Source organism: Arvicola amphibius, chromosome 10 (assembly GCF_903992535.2).
Source record: "Arvicola amphibius chromosome 10, mArvAmp1.2, whole genome shotgun sequence".
NCBI classification, from domain to species: Eukaryota; Metazoa; Chordata; class Mammalia; order Rodentia; family Cricetidae; genus Arvicola; species Arvicola amphibius.
In genome coordinates, this window is record NC_052056.1 from 89,553,573 (window position 1) to 89,571,150 (window position 17,578).

Genomic DNA, 17,578 nt, shown 5'->3' on the forward strand with positions numbered 1-17,578 from the left:
GGCTTTCAAGAGAGGCGCTTCTGAAAAAGTTAACTTCCACTTTAATGAAAACGTGAACTGGGAATGCTATATCCTTTCTTATGTTGGGGGGGGGGGGACCAAACAGATTATTGTCTCTCGTGACCCCCAAAGAGAAGCAGGAATAATGGTGCTTCAGGATGGGGAGACCATGAGACATGGACTAGCTTTAGTTTTGCAAGCTCAGATCTGGATGAGGAAGATGAGAATAAAGAAGTTAAAGAAGCCAGATATGTACAGTGCCTCCTAGCATGGGGGGGGTGGGGTGATACAGAAGGATTCAGAGTTCAAGGCCAGCCTGAGTATATATCTAATTTCATTTCTGTTACTGTGATGAAATACCCTGGCCAAAATAACAACAACAACTTAGTGGGGAAAAGGATTTGTTTTAGCTCACAGGTCCAGGTTACTGCTCAGTGGTGTCGAGAAGGCAAGGTGGTAAGAACCCAAAGCTACTGGCTACATAACAGAGTCAAGAGCAGCAAGAAATGAATGCATGCATGCAGGCTCCCTCACTTGCTTGCGCTCAGGTTGACTTCTTGACTCTGATGAAGTCTAGGACCCTCTGCCTAGGGAATGGTGCTGCCTACAATGAACTGGGTCTTCCTACATGAACTGACTTAGATTAAAACAATCCCCTCACAGGCGTTTGGATAAGTTAGTCCAATGTAGACAATCCCTCATTGAGATTCTCTTCCCAAGTGATTCTAGGTCGCATGAAGTCAACTGCACTGGCTAGTTTCATTTGTGAGCAGTGACCCTCAATTGATAAAATGTCTCCACCAGATTAGCCTACGGAAACCTGTGGTACATTTTCTTAATTAATGATTGATGTGGGAAAGGCACTCCTGGGCAGAGGGTCCTGGGGTATATAAAAAAGCAGACCGAACAAGTTAATAAGTAGCCTTCCTCCACGGTTTGGTAATTATGTCCCGTCTTCATTTTTTTTCTAGGTTCCTGTCCTGACTTCCCTCAGTGATGGACAGTTAGCAGAAAGTGTTAGGGAAATAAAACCCTTTCCTCCCCAACTTACTTTCGGTCATGGTGTTTTACTGCAGCAATAGAAACCCTAAGATATTGACTTTTAAAGCTAGCCATTATATTAAGCTACAAAGTTCAAGGGCAGCCTAAGCTAGAGTGAATTCAAGGCTAGCCAAGGAGCATAGAATCTTGCCTTTAAAAATAAAAAAGAGCTTAATTTAAACCACCCACTATAACCACTGCTCAGCTTTTGTTCTCTCATCAAATTGCTTAAAGAGAATAAACAACGCCCAAGTGTTTTTACATCTCCTTGAATATTCACCTTTAGCTAATGAAGGAAAAGAAATAATTCCTGGGGTTTGCATACTTTCAGAGTCCTCTCTGCCCCTTTATTCAAAAACTGGAATCAGTTCAACCGCAGGAAGATGAGTAGGAAGGAAAACACAAACAACAAACAAAAAAATGAAGAAAAAGAGTGGATTTTTAGAGAAACTTGGCAAATTAATAAAGTTTTTAACCTCATTAAAGAGCTCTTAAATATTCTTCCCTGAACTCCGTTTTTATCTCTGAATGGATTTCGGTAATTGCTCGAAAGGCAATTGGGCAACTTTGGCACAAACTTAAATGTTTGCATGATTTAGGATGCAGAGACTGCAGCGGCCAGGGCTTCTTGTTTCTTTTTGGTTTTGTTTGTTTGTTTTTAATTGCTAATGCTTAAACTCGCCTCTCTGCCTTGCTTCACCTTGGAAAATGCCACTTTCTATCAGCCATAATAAAGACAATACGCACATTATTTAGCTGTTATAAATGCAAACAGCCGGTCTATATTTCAGTCCTTACTGCCTGGGCTCCACGAGGGATATAAGTAGGAGTGATTATGCCCCCGCCATCACTCTGCAAACAGGATGCTGGGATGCTAAGTAGAAACCTGCTTTCTTAAAGCCAACAACAGATCGAATACAGAAGCTGGCTTTCAAATAGGTGACTTTCGGGGCTGGAGAGATGGCTTCCAGGTTCAAAGTGCTGTTGCTCTTATTGTTGACCCAAGTTCAGTTCCCCGCACCCATGTTAGGCAGCTCACAGCCAACTGCAACTCCAGCATCATCGGGAGCTCCAATGTGCTCTTTTGGATTGGCGCCTACACGCACAGACGCATACCCAGCACACAGATACACATACAAAGTTCACAATAACAGCAACGATAAAATTAAATTAACAAGGAAATAGATGACTCTCATTCCAGCCACTTTCTACCACCCCACTTCTCATCTATGTGCAATTCATTCTTTGCCGGTCATACTGAAAACAGAGACTGAGTCCTGGGGAGAAAGCTTACCTAGTAAAGTGCTTGCCCCGCAAAATTAAGGACCTGAGGTTAATCCTCAGAATCTAGACTTTAAAAACCAAACCTGGGTACGGTTGGCACACACTTGTACTCTCAGTAAAGAGGAAGCAGAGATCATCAGAATCCCGAATCCCAAGGCTCACCACCCAGCTAGCTTGGCCTGTTTTCACAAGCAACAGGTCAGGGAGAGAGTCTAGATCACAGAACAAGACCCTGTAATAGAAATACAGACTTGAGCCTGGCAACCCCTACAGACGGATACATGATCGACCTTGATGATTCCACTGGACGAATGTGCAATCGGGTATCCAAGTACTAAGGCTACGGGAGGATGGGGTGGGGGCAGCCGCCATAGAACAAAGCTTGCCTGAGGCCTGATGAGCATTGCCCAAACAGGAGAAATTAACAATGAGCCTGTGTCAGCAATCCCACTCTGTTGTGCTAATTTCCTTGCAATATAAGCAAAGCCTTTTAATTAACTTAATATCAATTTCACTTTTCTCACATTTTATTCTAATTATGGGCTGGATTTAAAGCTCACACAGCATAATTTAGAGCCCTAAAATTAACAGCTTTACAACTTTACACTTGGGTGACTGCTAAGCTTGAGCGAAGGGCGCTCTAGCATCATCCTGCCACAGGCTGCCGAGAGGGTTCGCAGTCTTGCCTCACTCCGGGCCACTTCCCCTCTGCAGCCCCAGGACCAGCTGCCACCTGCCGAATAAATACTTCTTTCACACCTCGGGCTCAGTAACCGTGCTCTGCAGTGGTGGGTGTTGCAGACTGGAGCTACTGGTGGGAGTCTCCAGACAACTTATTTAAATCTCCTGAGGTCCAGCTTTCTTGCGTATGAGTCAGGACATAATGAATTAAGTAGGTTTGGCGGAAGAAATGCATCAGATGTTGTGGTCAGAACAAGGCAAGTTCCCTGGGGTTCCTGTGTTTGAACACTTGGTTTTCAGTAGGTGGCGCTGGTTTTTTTTTTGGGGGGGGGGTGGTTGTTATGTAACCTTCAGGAGGCGGAGCCTTGCTGGAGGAAGTGCATCACTGGGGTGGGCTTGGAGGCTTTACAGCCTGTCGTGACTTTTTTCCCTCTCTCTCAAGCTCTCTCTCATTTCTGTGTCTGGATGTAATGTGTCCTCTCTGGATCCCGACTGCCAGGGTAGTGTCAGGCTCCTGCTGCCGTGCATTCCCCACCATAAGGGTCTTTATCCCTCTGGAACGGTAAGCCAAAAGAAGCCCTTTTGGTCCCTGAGTTGTTTCTCATCAAGGTGTTTGTCACAGCAACCAGAACAAAACTAGGGCAGATCTCAATAAAAAGTTGTGGAGTTGGATATGGTGTTTGCATACCTGCAGTACCAGCCCTTGAGGGGCTGAGGCGGGAGGATTGTAAATGAGTTCCCCAATGACACACAGATGAACAAGATGTATTCTCTTACAAAGTATTAAGTCAGGCATGTCAATAACCGTCTACAATTCAAGGGCTAAAAGCTGACCCTGCAAAACACCATGAGAATCCAGATGAATGAATAATTTATATTTGTGTGTGTGTGTGTGTGTGTGTGTGTTGTATATTTGTAAACCCAGCACTGGAGACACAGAGACAGGAGGATGGACCCCTGAAGCTCACTGGCCAGCCAGCCAGCCTAGCCTAATAGATAAATTCCCTGCCAGCAAGAATCACTATCTTAGAAGACTAGGTACCGATCAGCACCTGGGGGACCACAGCTAAGGAGGACCCCTAACCTCCACAAGCAAATGCATACATATGTATTCACATACATATATGCATGCCCCCCACACAAATGAATAAAAAAGAAAGAGAATAGACTTAAAACCCAAGTCTTCTGATTTGCCTTCATATCCTTTGTACCAGGGAGGAACACCAGGAGAGGCTCACATGCACCCACCCTATACCTGGACAGCCCCAGGACATTCTAAAGAAAGTGCTAACCATACCATTAGGCCTGCTCTTTGAGGCTAGGGTGGAGACTCGTCTTGAACTCTAGTACATGCTCACTGTGTGCATGTTCCATATTGACTTAAGGATGTGGCCACCCATCATCATAACAGAGTATTGGTACTCACGCATGACGAAGCTTGGGCTCTGCAGTTAGGAAGGTTGTTATTAAAAGGGACAACTCTACCCGTGATGAAGGTGACTGTCATCTACATGTCACCAGCATTCACAGATGGATGGAAGAGATTGCTATGGGACAGGAAGGTCTATCCATGGGGATCTTGCATTTATTCGAAGTGTTAGGGCAGGGCAGGAAAGAGGAGGGGGAGAGAGGAAGAGGGAATAAAAGAGATAACAAAGGTAACAGATGTTCAATTATCTTTTTGATCCTTCTTTTAAATTTTGAGAGAAGGAGCTAGAGAAATGGCTTAGTTGTTAAAAAATATTTGCTGCTCTTGCAGAGAACCCCAGTTTGGTTCCTACTGAGTGTAAGAGTTCAAGCATCCAGGCAGGGAAGACAGTTCAGCCACTACAATGCTTGTTGTACAAGCATGAGGACCTGACTTTGATCTGCAGAACCTGTGTGAAGAGGCAGATGCAGCAGTTTACATTTCCCCAGAACTGGGAGGTGGAGACAAGAAGCTTCCTGAGGTTCACTGGCCAGCCATTCCAGCTGTATCAGTGAGCCCCGGGTTCTAGAAGAGACCCTGTCACAAAAACTAAACTACAAGTCCAGGGACATCCCTTCTATAGCAACACAAGAGACAGAAACAGAAGAAGTGCCCAGAATCTCACAGATCAGCTACCAAACAACAAACGAGACCCAACCTCAACAAGGTACAAGATGAGAACCCAACTTCCCAAAGTTATCCTTTGACTTGCACATGTACTCTGGGGCGTGCATATGCCTGGATGTGCGTACAAATAGGCCTTATCTTTCAAGGTAAAACAACAATCGAGGAAGACATTCAAAGTCAGTCTCTGACCTCTATACCCATGCATACATATGACCCTGCACCTGCACACATGCATGTGGGGTGGGAGTATATGTGTACACGTGTGGAGAAGACTCCTGGAAGTCAGAAGAAGGTGCCTTTGGAGCTGTAGTTACAGGTGTTTGTGATCCATCCCAGGGGATTGTGGGATCTGAATTCTTCTCCTCAAGGTTAAGTAGCAAGCACTCTTAACTGCTGAGCCACCTCTCCGGCCCATCACATCCACTCTTAATCTAGCATTCTTTAAGGAGCTGGTTAAAATCACAGACAGACTGAAAGTGACCCAACTAGAAAAGTGCTTGTCTCGCAAGCAAGAGGCACTGGTTTCATGCCCAGAACTAATAGAAAAGTCTAGGTATAGTGGTACATACGTGTAATCCCAGCACTGGGGTACTACTGGCCAGCCAGCCTAACCTTATCTGCAAGCTCTAGACAATTGATAGACATTGCCTAAAAATAAAGGTGAACAGGAGTTAGAGGAATGACAGCCAAGGTTGACTTTAGCCTACGCATATGCGCACACACACACATGCATACACCTGTGTATGCATGCGCAGCTGGACACACATGCAGTTATACACACAAGAACATGTAAGTGCACATGCATTCACATGTACACACTGATGTTTCTAAGTACCATGCAAAGTCTAGGCAGGCATTGTCTACCTACCCCCTGTTTCTGGAATGTAGTTCACACCTAGAGGCAAGGACATGTTAACTCACCAAGGTGAGTGGCCAGCATCCATTGTAAGGGAAACCTGACATAACAACAAGGCACCCACGATCTCCTAGGGATCACCTGAAACTACAGATCATACCAACCCAGACGAGAATTTCCTCTCCATATGTTGATTTATTTCCACTATGTATTACAGTAATATAAAGCTAATAACTCCAATACTGTACACTCAGTTACAATACAAAACAAACAAGCAAACAAAGTCCTGGACTGGACAGGTGACTTAGAGGGTAAAGCACTTTCGGTGCAAGTGAGGACCTGAGTTCATACCCTATAAACCTACCCAAAGCCAGGCACTGTAGTGTATCTCTATAATCTCAATGCTTCTATGGCAAAAGAGAAGGTGGAGGCAGGAGAATTCCCAGGAGCTCTCAGGTCAGCTAGCCTGACATATGCAACAAGAGACCTTGTCTCAAACAGGGTTGAAAGTGACACCTGACACCTGAGGTTGTCCTCTGACCTCCAAGTGCACACCTGCAATCACACACACACACACACACACACACACACACACTCACACACGCACAGTATACCTATAATTAAACTCAACTAATAAATGAAGCAGAGCGATAGTTTAATAATGGTAACTAGTAATAAAAGAGTCAATTACAACAACAGACCATAATAAAAGTTATGTGAGCAGCTCCAGCTCCCTCACTCTCTCTCTCTCTCTCTCTCTCTCTCTCTCTCTCTCTCTCTCTCTCTCTCTCTCTCTCCTCCCCTTCTCCCCTCTTTTTTTCTCAAAAGATCTTATTATACTGCTAATTGCCAATGGCCTCCAGTAATTAAAACCACAGACAATGAAACCTTGGCTAAGGGGGTAGGCTGTTGTAATAGGCTGCTATCCCTTCTCCTAGGCCTCAAAAGTGCTGTCGTTGTAAGGCGAGGGGTGGGGTGGTGAGAGGAGGAAGAAAAATGAAATAAAGGACAGCTCCAGGCAAACACGGAAAAGAAAAGGGATCACAAATTAGTCTAGCAGGTTTGTGCAAGCCACAGCCCAACACAAAATCAGCAACCTTCTTAAAACATTATGAGATTGATTTTGCAATATCTCTGTGACACAAAATTCTCATATGTGAATTTTATAGATGCTATCATGTCACCATATCAAAGACAGGACATAGTAGAGCCAGTCAAGACAATACCCAGCTATAACCCCAGGAGCAGGGAGGCTGAGAAGGGAGGATCACTAGTGTGAGGTCTGTCTAGACTACATAAGACCTGGTCTCAAAAAATAACAATGAAAATATTAGTCCATGGAGTTCAAGAAAATTAGAGCAAAAAGAGCCTCTACTTACTCCTCTGGGATCAGATAGCCAGGGTCACACTCTGCTATCAAACAGCTCCTGCTGTTTGTTGGCTTGCTCGGAAGTACTTACTGAGCAAGTACTGTGGCCCAAGATGCCTACCAACATCAAGAATATGATGGGGAGTCATTTCACGGGTACCTTTAAGCCAGTTGACATTGCCACAGCTGCTGCTAGCATGGGTATTCCTGTGTATATGTGTGCATGCATGGCCACAAATGTCAGCCCATGTGAGCAGTGTGCACAGATATGTACGTGCACACGCTTATGTTTGTAAATGTGTGTGTATGTATGTGGAAGCCAGAGGCTAACTTTGGGGGCTGTTCCTCAGGCCCCGTCCACCGGCTTCCTGAGACAAGGTCTCGCACCAAGTCTAGAGCTATGATTACACTAGGCTGGCCAGATTGTGAAGCCCAGGGTCTCCCTGTCACCATCTCTCCAGCACTGAGATTGCAAGTGCATGCCACCACACCCAGATTCTTTTTCAATGTGGCGTCTGGGGATTTGAATCCAGGTCCTCATGCTTGAAGAACATCAAGCAGGGCACCAACTGGACTACACCCCAGCCCCCTATACCCTCTGTTTTTATTCTCAATTCATCCTGACATACCATGACCCCACTTTAGAGTGAAAAAGTGGAGCCACTGACCTAAAATCACAGCATTCATAACTTGACAGCTCTGGAAATGAAACCGGCCCTGTCTGACACTCTTCCACAACCTTTCTTCTGCAGGCGTCTTAAAGACTTACAGGTTGTCTGATCTCAGCTGTCTCGGGGACTCAGGCCTCCCGTGCCTGTGCTCCTTTTTCTCCTTGTCATTCTTCACACTTACGGCTGAGCCTTCTCCCTTTTTAATAAGTAGTCTCCCAGTGTGGCAGCAAGCACAGCTCTGGGGCAGTTGGATCTCTTCAGTGATGATGACTGTGACCATGATGATGATGATGATGACAATGATGACAACGATGATGGTGATGGTGGTGGTGGTGGTGGTGGTGATGATGATGGTGGTGGTGGTGGTGATGGTGGTGATGATGATGATGATGATGATGGTGATGATGGTGGTGGTGATGGTGATGATGATGATGGTGATGATGATGATGATGGTGATAGTGGTGATGATGGTGGTGGTGATGGTGGTGGTGGTGGTGGTGATGGTGATGATGATGGTGGTAGTGGTGATGATGGTGGTGATGATGGTGGTAGTGGTGATGATGGTGGTGGTGATGGTGGTGGTGGTGGTGGTGGTGGTGGTGATGATGGTGGTGGTGATGGTGGTGGTGGTGGTGGTGATGGTGATGATGATGGTGGTAGTGGTGATGATGGTGGTGATGATGGTGGTAGTGGTGATGATGGTGGTGGTGATGGTGGTGATGGTGGTGGTGGTGATGGTGGTGATGGTGGTGGTGGTGATGGTGGTGATGGTGGTGATGATGGTGGTGGTGGTGATGGTGGTGATGGTGGTGATGATGGTGGTGATGATGGTGGTGGTGGTGATGATGGCAGCAATGGCCATGACAGCAGTGACTACGATGATGACACTAATACTGGCTGCTTCCCCTGCTGGCCCCGAACTGGGCAGGAGGCAGCTGCTCCCCACTGACAGGGTGTCCGACACTCACACTGCTCAGACCTGTCTGCACGTCCGTGCTGTCCAAGAATAAAGTTCCCCCTTTCTCCAGGAGGAGGCAGCTTCACCCAGATGCCAGGGCTAATGGAAAAAGCACCTGACTCCAGCCCCCAGCCTCCATGGATCAAACCTTCTAGAACACTGGCCAACCTTGCCTCCAGGCCCTGCTGAATGTCTAGACTGTGCATAGAGAAGGTGTGCAAACTTGGCTTCACGCTAGTTTCCTCTACAGTGACTGGGGTTGGTTTTTTGTTTGTTTTTGGCTTTGTTTGTTGATTTAAAGATTAATTTTTATTTTTGTGTATGTGTGTGTGTTTCTGTGTGTGCAGGTGCTCTCAGAGTCCAGAAGAGGTCGCTAGATCCTCCAAGGCAGCCGTTCTCAAACTATCAGTCCCCAATCCTTTGGGAGTGTGTATGGGGGGAACAAAGGGTCCTTTCACAGGGGTTGCATATCTGATATCCTGCATACCAGACATAACAAGTCATAAAACAGTAGCAAAATTGCAGCTATGAAATAGCAATGAAAATAATTTTATTACGGGGGGTCACTACAACATGAGGGGCTGCATTAAAGGGCCACATGCAGTATTCGGAAGGTTAAGAGCCACTGCTCTAGAGCTAGGGTGGGTGACTGTGAGTCACCCAGCATGGTGGAAATAGAACTTAAGTCCTCTGCAAAAGCAGTCAGTGCTCTTAACTACTGAGCCATCAACCCAGTGGTTGAGGCTTTTAAAGATGTATTTATCACTCTGGTTTTATCTGCTTGACTGTTTTGGCTGCACGGAGGTATATGCATGCCTGGTACCTGTGGAGGTCAGAGGAGGGTGCAGGATCCCCTGGAATGGAAGTGGCTCCTGGGAGCCAACCCCTAGTCCTTTATAAGAACAGCAAGTGCTCTTCCCACTGATCTCTCTGCCTGGCAGTCATGCAGCGGTTGGGTTCAATACAAACGTTGTCTTCTCCTTTAGTCCTCTCCGCAAGGACATGCAGGTACCACTTAGCATCCAAGGTCTATCTAAGGATACCATTATCCAGGTAGGAAAGGGAAACAATGCTGGGTTGGGCTCTGCCACTCACCAAAGAACAGCCTTGGCCTGGAAACATCTCTGCTAGTCGAGTGCTTTCCTAGCATATGCAAAACCTTAGATTCTATCCCAACATTGAAAAAACAAAACCAAAATCAAAACCTGGTCATCGGGATGCATACCTGCCACCCCAGCACTTCACCCAGAAGTGAAGGCAAGAGGATCAGGGGTTGCAGGTCGCCCTCAGCTATATAGGGGGTCTGAGGCCAGCCTGGGCTGCCCACAATCCTGCTTTTTCTGGCTCTAACCTGCAGTCAAGAGAGAGCAGATTTTCCTCTGTGCCCACTGTGCCAACTCACTCTCCCTGCCTGGAGAATTTTGGCGCGTAGCCCTTGGGTTATCTGGGAATGTTTTAGTTTTTGTTTTTTGTCCTTTTTTTTTTTTTTTAAATTTTCCCTCTTCTTCTTTGCAGTTCTAGACTTTGGCTCCGTCCACTTGTGTGGCTTAGAGGCAGGAACAGGGGAGGTAATTTTGACTTCTCTCTATTTCCGTGAGGATTTTTCAATTTCTCCAAGCAACCCGGCTTCTATTCAATATCCTTCTGAAATCTAAATTTGGAAACTAACTCAAAATCAATTGCATTTCCTCTTACGACACAGCTGCCCAGGGCTGACAGAGAACAGGGCCGAAGCTCGGGTGTTCCCACTTCCAGTTCACTGTGCTGGGGACTTTGGGAGGGGGTGAGGCTGGCATGGGTCCCTCCTCCTCTCCCCTCCACTCATCGCGATGGATGAAGCGGGGGGGGGGGAAAGACATATTCCTAATCCTCCGCTCTGCCCGCATCTCGGAGAAACACACCAGCTAAATCTAACAATATCTCTATTTCTCACCTCTCTCATCTCTAAAATGAGAGAAATAAATAACTTCCTTAGAAGGTGACAGAAAAGGTGACAGGAAACCAAACATCACGCACCTCGTGACGGGGGAATTCCAACAGTAACCATGAAATCAGTGTCTGCGTCTATAAGAACCACCGGGCAATGGCTTTAACAGATTTTAAGAGAGTTTTGCTTTCTTCTGTATGATTCCTAAAAGATTTTTTTCCAGATGTTCTATAAATTGATTTTACGCTACAGAGAAGAATATTAAAACTATACTCATAATATAAGGTCACACACCCAAATATACTGATACTGGCTAGTGTCTAACCTGGTATACCACCTTACTTCCAAGCTCCTTGAAGAAGCTGGTTCCTTTAATTCAGGAGGGAAAAGACTAGAGCAACTTCAAGACAGTACAGGCAAGATGGGGGAGGCAGCTAGCGAGGGCAAGGGAGGGAGGGCACATTGGTGAGGGTCAGTCAGGGGAGACAAGGCAGAGTGGAAAGATGGCTTAGACAAGATGATGGGAACAACATGGCAGAGCAATGTGTTGCAAGCAAGAAAGCATTGGCCAGACAGCAGAGCCAAGAGAGTGGAAGCAAGAGGGTAGCAGGCAAGAAGGCACAGGCAAGAGAACTGAGGCAATATGACGAAGACAAGACAGCTTTCTCACACTCAGTCATCCAAGTTAAGTCCTTCCCAACCCCTCCTTTCGCCACACCACCCATCACAGCCTTTGCAATCTGGAGGTTATTTTCTCTGTGGCTATCGTTTCCTTTGTAAAACTCAGCTTCCATCCAGCTATCAATAAACCTCAACTGCCCACCATATATGCAACGCACAGATGGTAAGAGACAGGGTAGGATGCAGAAGTCTAAAATAGGGCCCCAGTCCTTTAAAAAGCCTTGAGTCATTTCTGGGCTCCAAAGTTAAAGCCACTGAGGCATAAGAGCTCAGGGTAAGACTGCAAAATGACCATCACTAAAACCTTGAACAGCTCAACGCAACAGGACGGTTGCCCACATAACATTTGACAACCCTCATCCACAAGAGCCAAGCCTGAAAGCATGGGCAGAGTTGAGGACTGTGCAGAGAAATCAGTAAAACCGGCTCTTCTCAAAGACTGGGTTGCAATGTGTAGGCTACTGAGCCTAAGGTCAATGATGGGTGTCTCAGCAAAGAGCCAGAGGTGACGCCAATGATGAGTATAAAGATGGAGAGCCTCAGAGAAAACAGCCTGGGCAGACCTGTGATCCCAGCACTGAGGAGGTGGAGGCAGGAGGATCGGGAGTTCAAAGTCATCTTTGGCTACTTAGGGAAGCTTCAGGCTAGGTTACATGGATCCAGCCTCAAGGCACAACCTCAAACAAGCAAAAACAATCAAGCAAACCAAAGCCCAGAGGTTGGTGGAATCTCCATGAACTTCTCCTGCTAGTCCCCAGAGGCCACGGGAGGGCTTTCAGTAACCCGAATGCTTTTTGTTTGTTTATTTGTATGTCTTTTGTTGCTCTGGAGATTAAGCTCAGTGTGTGCTTGCACACACTAGGCAAGCATTCTGCCACTGAACTCTACCCCAGACCAGCACCGAGCAACTTTAAAAATGCCAGCTTCATATGACACTAAGGAGTTGGTTATGAGCTGCTATGTGCCCAGTGCCTCCCTCTAGCTGAGGAAAAAAGAACCCTGAGCTCAAGAAGGTCTCCTTCTTTGTTGTCAGTGGCAATGGTCAGGTGCACAGCCTGAGCCCCAATGAAGCCCTGGTCACAGCAAGAGTATATATACCAGCAAGAGTCCTACCTCCTACCTCCCCTCTCCCCCAGCCTCCTGGTACAGCAAGCAGCCTGGTATAATCAATGGAATAATCAGTCTTCAAAACAAGAACAAAGACTGGTGCCCCTGAGGGCATGGTAGAGATGGGGAGGGTTTTCTCCACATCACAACCTTTCCTTGCTCTTAGCCTCCAGGTTGCGTGCCCCTACAAATCACACACAGGGTCCTGGAAGACAGATTCTTCCATGTCCCAGATTGAAGCCATAGCTTGTCCAGGAAAACTCTCAACTGGACGTCACTGAGCCAGCTCCCAGCCTTCCTCTTCTAGCTCCCCACTCAACCAGTAAATTCTTTTCTACCTTCCTACCCATCCCACTCCCTGCCCAGGGAATTTCACCAACCTTTCATGCTGAGACAGACTCATGTAGCCCAGGCTGGCCTCCATAGGCAGCCAAGGATGACCTTGAAGTCTTAATCCTCCTTTCTCCTCTCTATGGCTGAGCTTAGAAGTTGGTGCCACCATTCCTGGTTGATGCAGTGCTAGGGATAGAATTTAGAGCCTCGTGAAAGCTAGACAAAAGCTCTCCCAAGTGAGCTATACTTACATCTCCCTAGCATGGGCATTCTCTGCAAAGCAAAAGGCTCAGAGAAAGAAGCCAGACCCAGAGCCCCATGGAAGCAAATCTTGGCTTCTCGCAAGTCTCACCCGGCCAGCTGGCTTTGCAATCTGAGTGTGCCGTCTGCCTTTGTTAGGTTTGGTATAGGCAGAGGGGTGTCTGATGAAGAGAGTAAGACATTCATTACAGGCAAAGTCTCAGACCCTACTCTCTGCCTTTTGAAAAGAAGCCCCTAGGACATGGAGCTCTGAATTCTGCATGCACATAGACCCTGCAAGGGATTTTAATAAGTAATGTCCAGGCAGGAGAATGGAATGGCAGCTAAGAGCCTCCACCTTCGGGCAACAAGTTCCAGAGTCACGTTAAAGCCCTAATAGTCACTGGGTGACTGCCAGCAAGTCTCAAAGGGACAAAGAAGGGCAGGTGCCTGCAGGGTTGTTGCAAATGCTGAGGGGGTCATGCATATCTGCTACCTTAAAAAACACCACAGAGTGGTCCGAGAAAATGACTGTATTGGGTAAAGCCCTTGCTGTACAAGACTTGCTAGCATCTGCCTATAATCCTAGCGCTGGGGAGGCTCAGAAAAGATAGTCACAGCGGCTTGCTGGTCAGCCAGTCTAGCCAGAATGGCAGGCTCCCGGTTCAGTGAGAGACTGTGTCTCAAAGAACAAGGCAGAGAAGTGAGTGAGGAAGATACTAGGCACTGACTCCCAGCTTCCACATGTATGCGTGCGCATATGCATTCCCACCACAATAAGTAAATGAACAAGTTAATTAATAAACAAATAAATAGCACCACACAGAACTTTTATAATTGCCATTAAGAGGTGTGGCCATGCCGGGCGGTGGTGACGCACGCCTTTAATCCCAGCACTCGGGAGGCAGAGGCAGGCGGATCTCTGTGAGTTCGAGGCCAGCCTGGTCTACAAGAGCTAGTTCCAGGACAGGCTCTAAAAAAGCTGCAGAGAAACCCTGTCTCGAAAAACCAAAAAAAGAAAAAAGAAAAAAAAAAGAGGTGTGGCCATAACGTATTTTATGTCACTAATGGAAACTCTTACTAGGATGACCTGCTACAAATTAATGTGTTCCTGAATGCAGCTTGAGAGACAGCAAGCTCTGGCTCTTTTGGGGGGTGTCTTATGAATGTGCTTCTGTGGGTATTTATGCAGAAAAAATAATTTTAACCTCCCAGCTCTCCTCATCTAGCCAGGCTAGCCCTAGACTTCTGGTCCTCCTACCCCACCTCCTGAGTGCTGAGAGTATGCTCTTCTAGTTGCTCTAGAAATGAACTGAGGGATTTAATCTTGTTCTCTTCATATTTTCTTGAGGTCTTGGGAGCAGAGCTTCAACACAGCCTTGGTGGGCTGCCCTGATGGTCTGGTCTCATGACCTGCGAGAGGTGTAATTAGGGCCACAACTTCCCACTACAGGTGCAAGTTCAAAGTCCCCTGGAAACTAATGATATGATGCCAGGAAGACTATGACATCTTTTCATGATTGCAGAAGGCTGCCCACATCCCCCTCATCAAAGGGCAAGAAGAAATCTGTCTTCCCCAGTCCTTGGCCACTTGTCCTGAGGCTGGCCTGTCACTCTCACCAGTGAAGACAGGTGAAGTCTGGTCCCCAACCCAAGTTTACACAGGTTCTATGTAAACTACACAGATCCAGGTAGTTCATTTATCAAAAAAAAAAACTGTTATACTTTAAAACTCAGAGCCAGCCTGTGAGTAGGCTTAGTGGGTAAAGGGCAATGAAGCCTAAGGACCTAAGACCATCCAGAACCCCGTGGTAGATGAAGAGAGTTGACTCTCCCAAGTTGTTCTCTAACCTCTAGATATAGTCTGTGGTATGTATTCACCACCCCAAAATACATAACACACAAACACACACGCACACACACACACATACACACACACACACACACACACACACACACACACACACTCACTTTTAAATTCAAAGTAGGAGGCTGTAGATAGAAACATGCACTTTGGGACCAGGAAGATGGCTCAGTTGGTAAAACACTTGCCTTGCAAGCATGAGGAGCTCTAGGTTCAGTCCCCAAAGCCAACATTTTTTTTTTAAAAAAAGCTGGGCATGTTAGCATGTCCTTGTAATCCCAAAGCCAGAGGTAGAAACAGCTGGATCCCTGGGCATGCTGACTGACCAGCCTCACTCTGTGAGCACCAGGTCAGTGAGAGACCCCGTGTCAAAATATCCAAGGTAAATGTTTCTGAGGAGTGATATTCAAGGTTGACCCCTGCCCTCTATGTGCACGCGTGGACACACACACACACACTCCTGCACACAGACCACAGACACACGAAAAGAAATCTGTGCCTCGTAGCCAAGAACAAGGGCTCTGTGGTCAACCAGCCTCTAAAGTACTACTTACTGACATCAGTACACAGGCAATGTGGTTAACTTCCCCCAGTCTGGTTTGCTGGGTTCTCCTGTGAGGGAGGGGTCAGAACCTCCTTGGACTAACGATAATATCCTACCATTGAACGTGCGGAGCTTGTAATGTCTCTCTAGTACACAGCCAAGAATTATTATCAGCCATTATAACAGCTGGCAGTTCCGGGCCATGGAAACATGCAAAAGGTTGGGAAGGGAAGAGAGGGCTGGACATGTGTACTGGCTCAGTCTTCTTTATACTAGACAGACGATGTGACACCGTGAAGACAGCAAATGCACAGGGATCATGAGTCCCTTGGACCACATGGAAACAGCGATGAGTTCCACTGACCCTGCTCTTTTATGGTAACTCCTTTAGAATATTTTAGATGGGACAGGTTCTGGGAAATGCTACAAACCTAGATGTCGTGCCTCCTTGTTTATCTGAACTTTGTGAATAAGCATCTGCTTCCCAGACTCACTGAGATCTTGATCCTCGGTTGCTGCTTGGTTCAGAATCTCACCCTGTACCCAGGCAGAGGGAAGGGAAGAGTCTGCCTTCTTAGTGATGCATTCAACCTAAAGGGATACTGTACCCATTCAAGCCTTCACTTCACAAGCCATGACACCCACTTCGCTACCAGCTCCCCCATTAAACACCATGCACTGACAGCTATTTCCTTCCTAGATGTCCCTAGCCTGCAGTCCATCCTGTCTAAGCTAGAGTCAAGTCACAAGCAGAGACCGAGTCAACCGTAGTGACATGTTTCTAGCGTAAGACTAAACTTCCAGCTTGAGAGCATTATGGGAAAGAAGCAGGTAGTGGTTTCTACAATAGTCCCAGACACTGAACCGGAATGGAAGGGAGAAATCGGACTCATTCAGATGTAAGCTTAGAGTACACAGAGCACAGAGAGCCAGGGAGATCATCCTGTGCCCCCGCACGCACAGCGACCCGCGGGCGTCAGGGCACGTCCTTACCATTAAGCTGCCGGTAGACGATGTCCTCCAGCAGCGACAGGCGCTTCAGGACCGCATCCTGGATGGGGCTGGCGCTGTGCGCACTGAGGTTAGCCACCTCTGCGCGAGGCCGGATCTCGTGGAAGGCGTCTCCGCTGCGCACCGCGATAGGCCGGCACTTAGCCAAGAAGATCACAAAGCCGGCCACCGCTATCAAGTTCAACACCAACAACACTTTGACTCTCCTCAGTGAAGCCATCAAACAACACCTGGTCCTTTCCCTGGACCCACGCCTCTACCAGCCTCACCTGCGAGGCGCAGGGCAGCCTAAGACGGTGCAGACTCTTCACACCTGACAATGGCCAGGAGTGGGTTGGGGGAATCCCAGCTGCTGCCGGCTACAAAACGCCGATGCTCAGGCGACAGAGACCACTGGGAAGACACGACTGTTAGGGACCAAGCGTGATCACTCACATGGAAAGCCCCTGGTTTGCAAAAGTGTCCCTAAAATGCCTGTTTCGTCCACAGCACGCAGTCACTTCTAAGAGGCAGCAAAACATAAAGGTCCCGGGGTCTCTCCCTGCTGCACCCAGAACAAGTTGCCTTTGGACTTTGGACCTCCGGAGACGTGGACCTTCGGGAGGTAGTCGGAATGCTCAAGAGACGTGGCGGGAGTGGCGCGCAGGTGCCTTGCTCCAGCTCTGCGCCCGCCGGCGGAAGAGCGCGCCACTCCTGGAGTTGCACCGCTGACACTCCCGCAGGCGCCCGTCGCGGGGCTAGGACAGCGTTCTTCAGCGGAGGACCTGCTCCTCCGAGCGGGTGTCTTTGTTCAGCTTACCGGCCCTCTCCATCACTCCGGGAGGAGGAAAAGCCCGCTCCCATTGCCCGCATCCTCCAGGCTCCGCAGTCACGCTCAAATCTCAATGACTCTCTCAAAGTGGGGTGGGAGGGCAGC

At 47.5% G+C, this 17,578-nt stretch overlaps 1 protein-coding gene across 1 annotated transcript in view; it reads right to left on the reverse strand.

Annotated features, from left to right (window-relative positions):
* Positions 1-16,882, reverse strand: part of Galnt17 (polypeptide N-acetylgalactosaminyltransferase 17) — a 425,167-nt gene extending 408,285 nt beyond the window's left edge. Inside the window, exon 1 of the mRNA XM_038345684.1 lies at positions 16,645-16,882. Coding sequence (XP_038201612.1) covers positions 16,645-16,882 — 238 coding nt within the window. The remainder of the gene's footprint in view (positions 1-16,644) is intronic.
* Between the last annotated feature and the right edge of the window lie 696 nt (positions 16,883-17,578).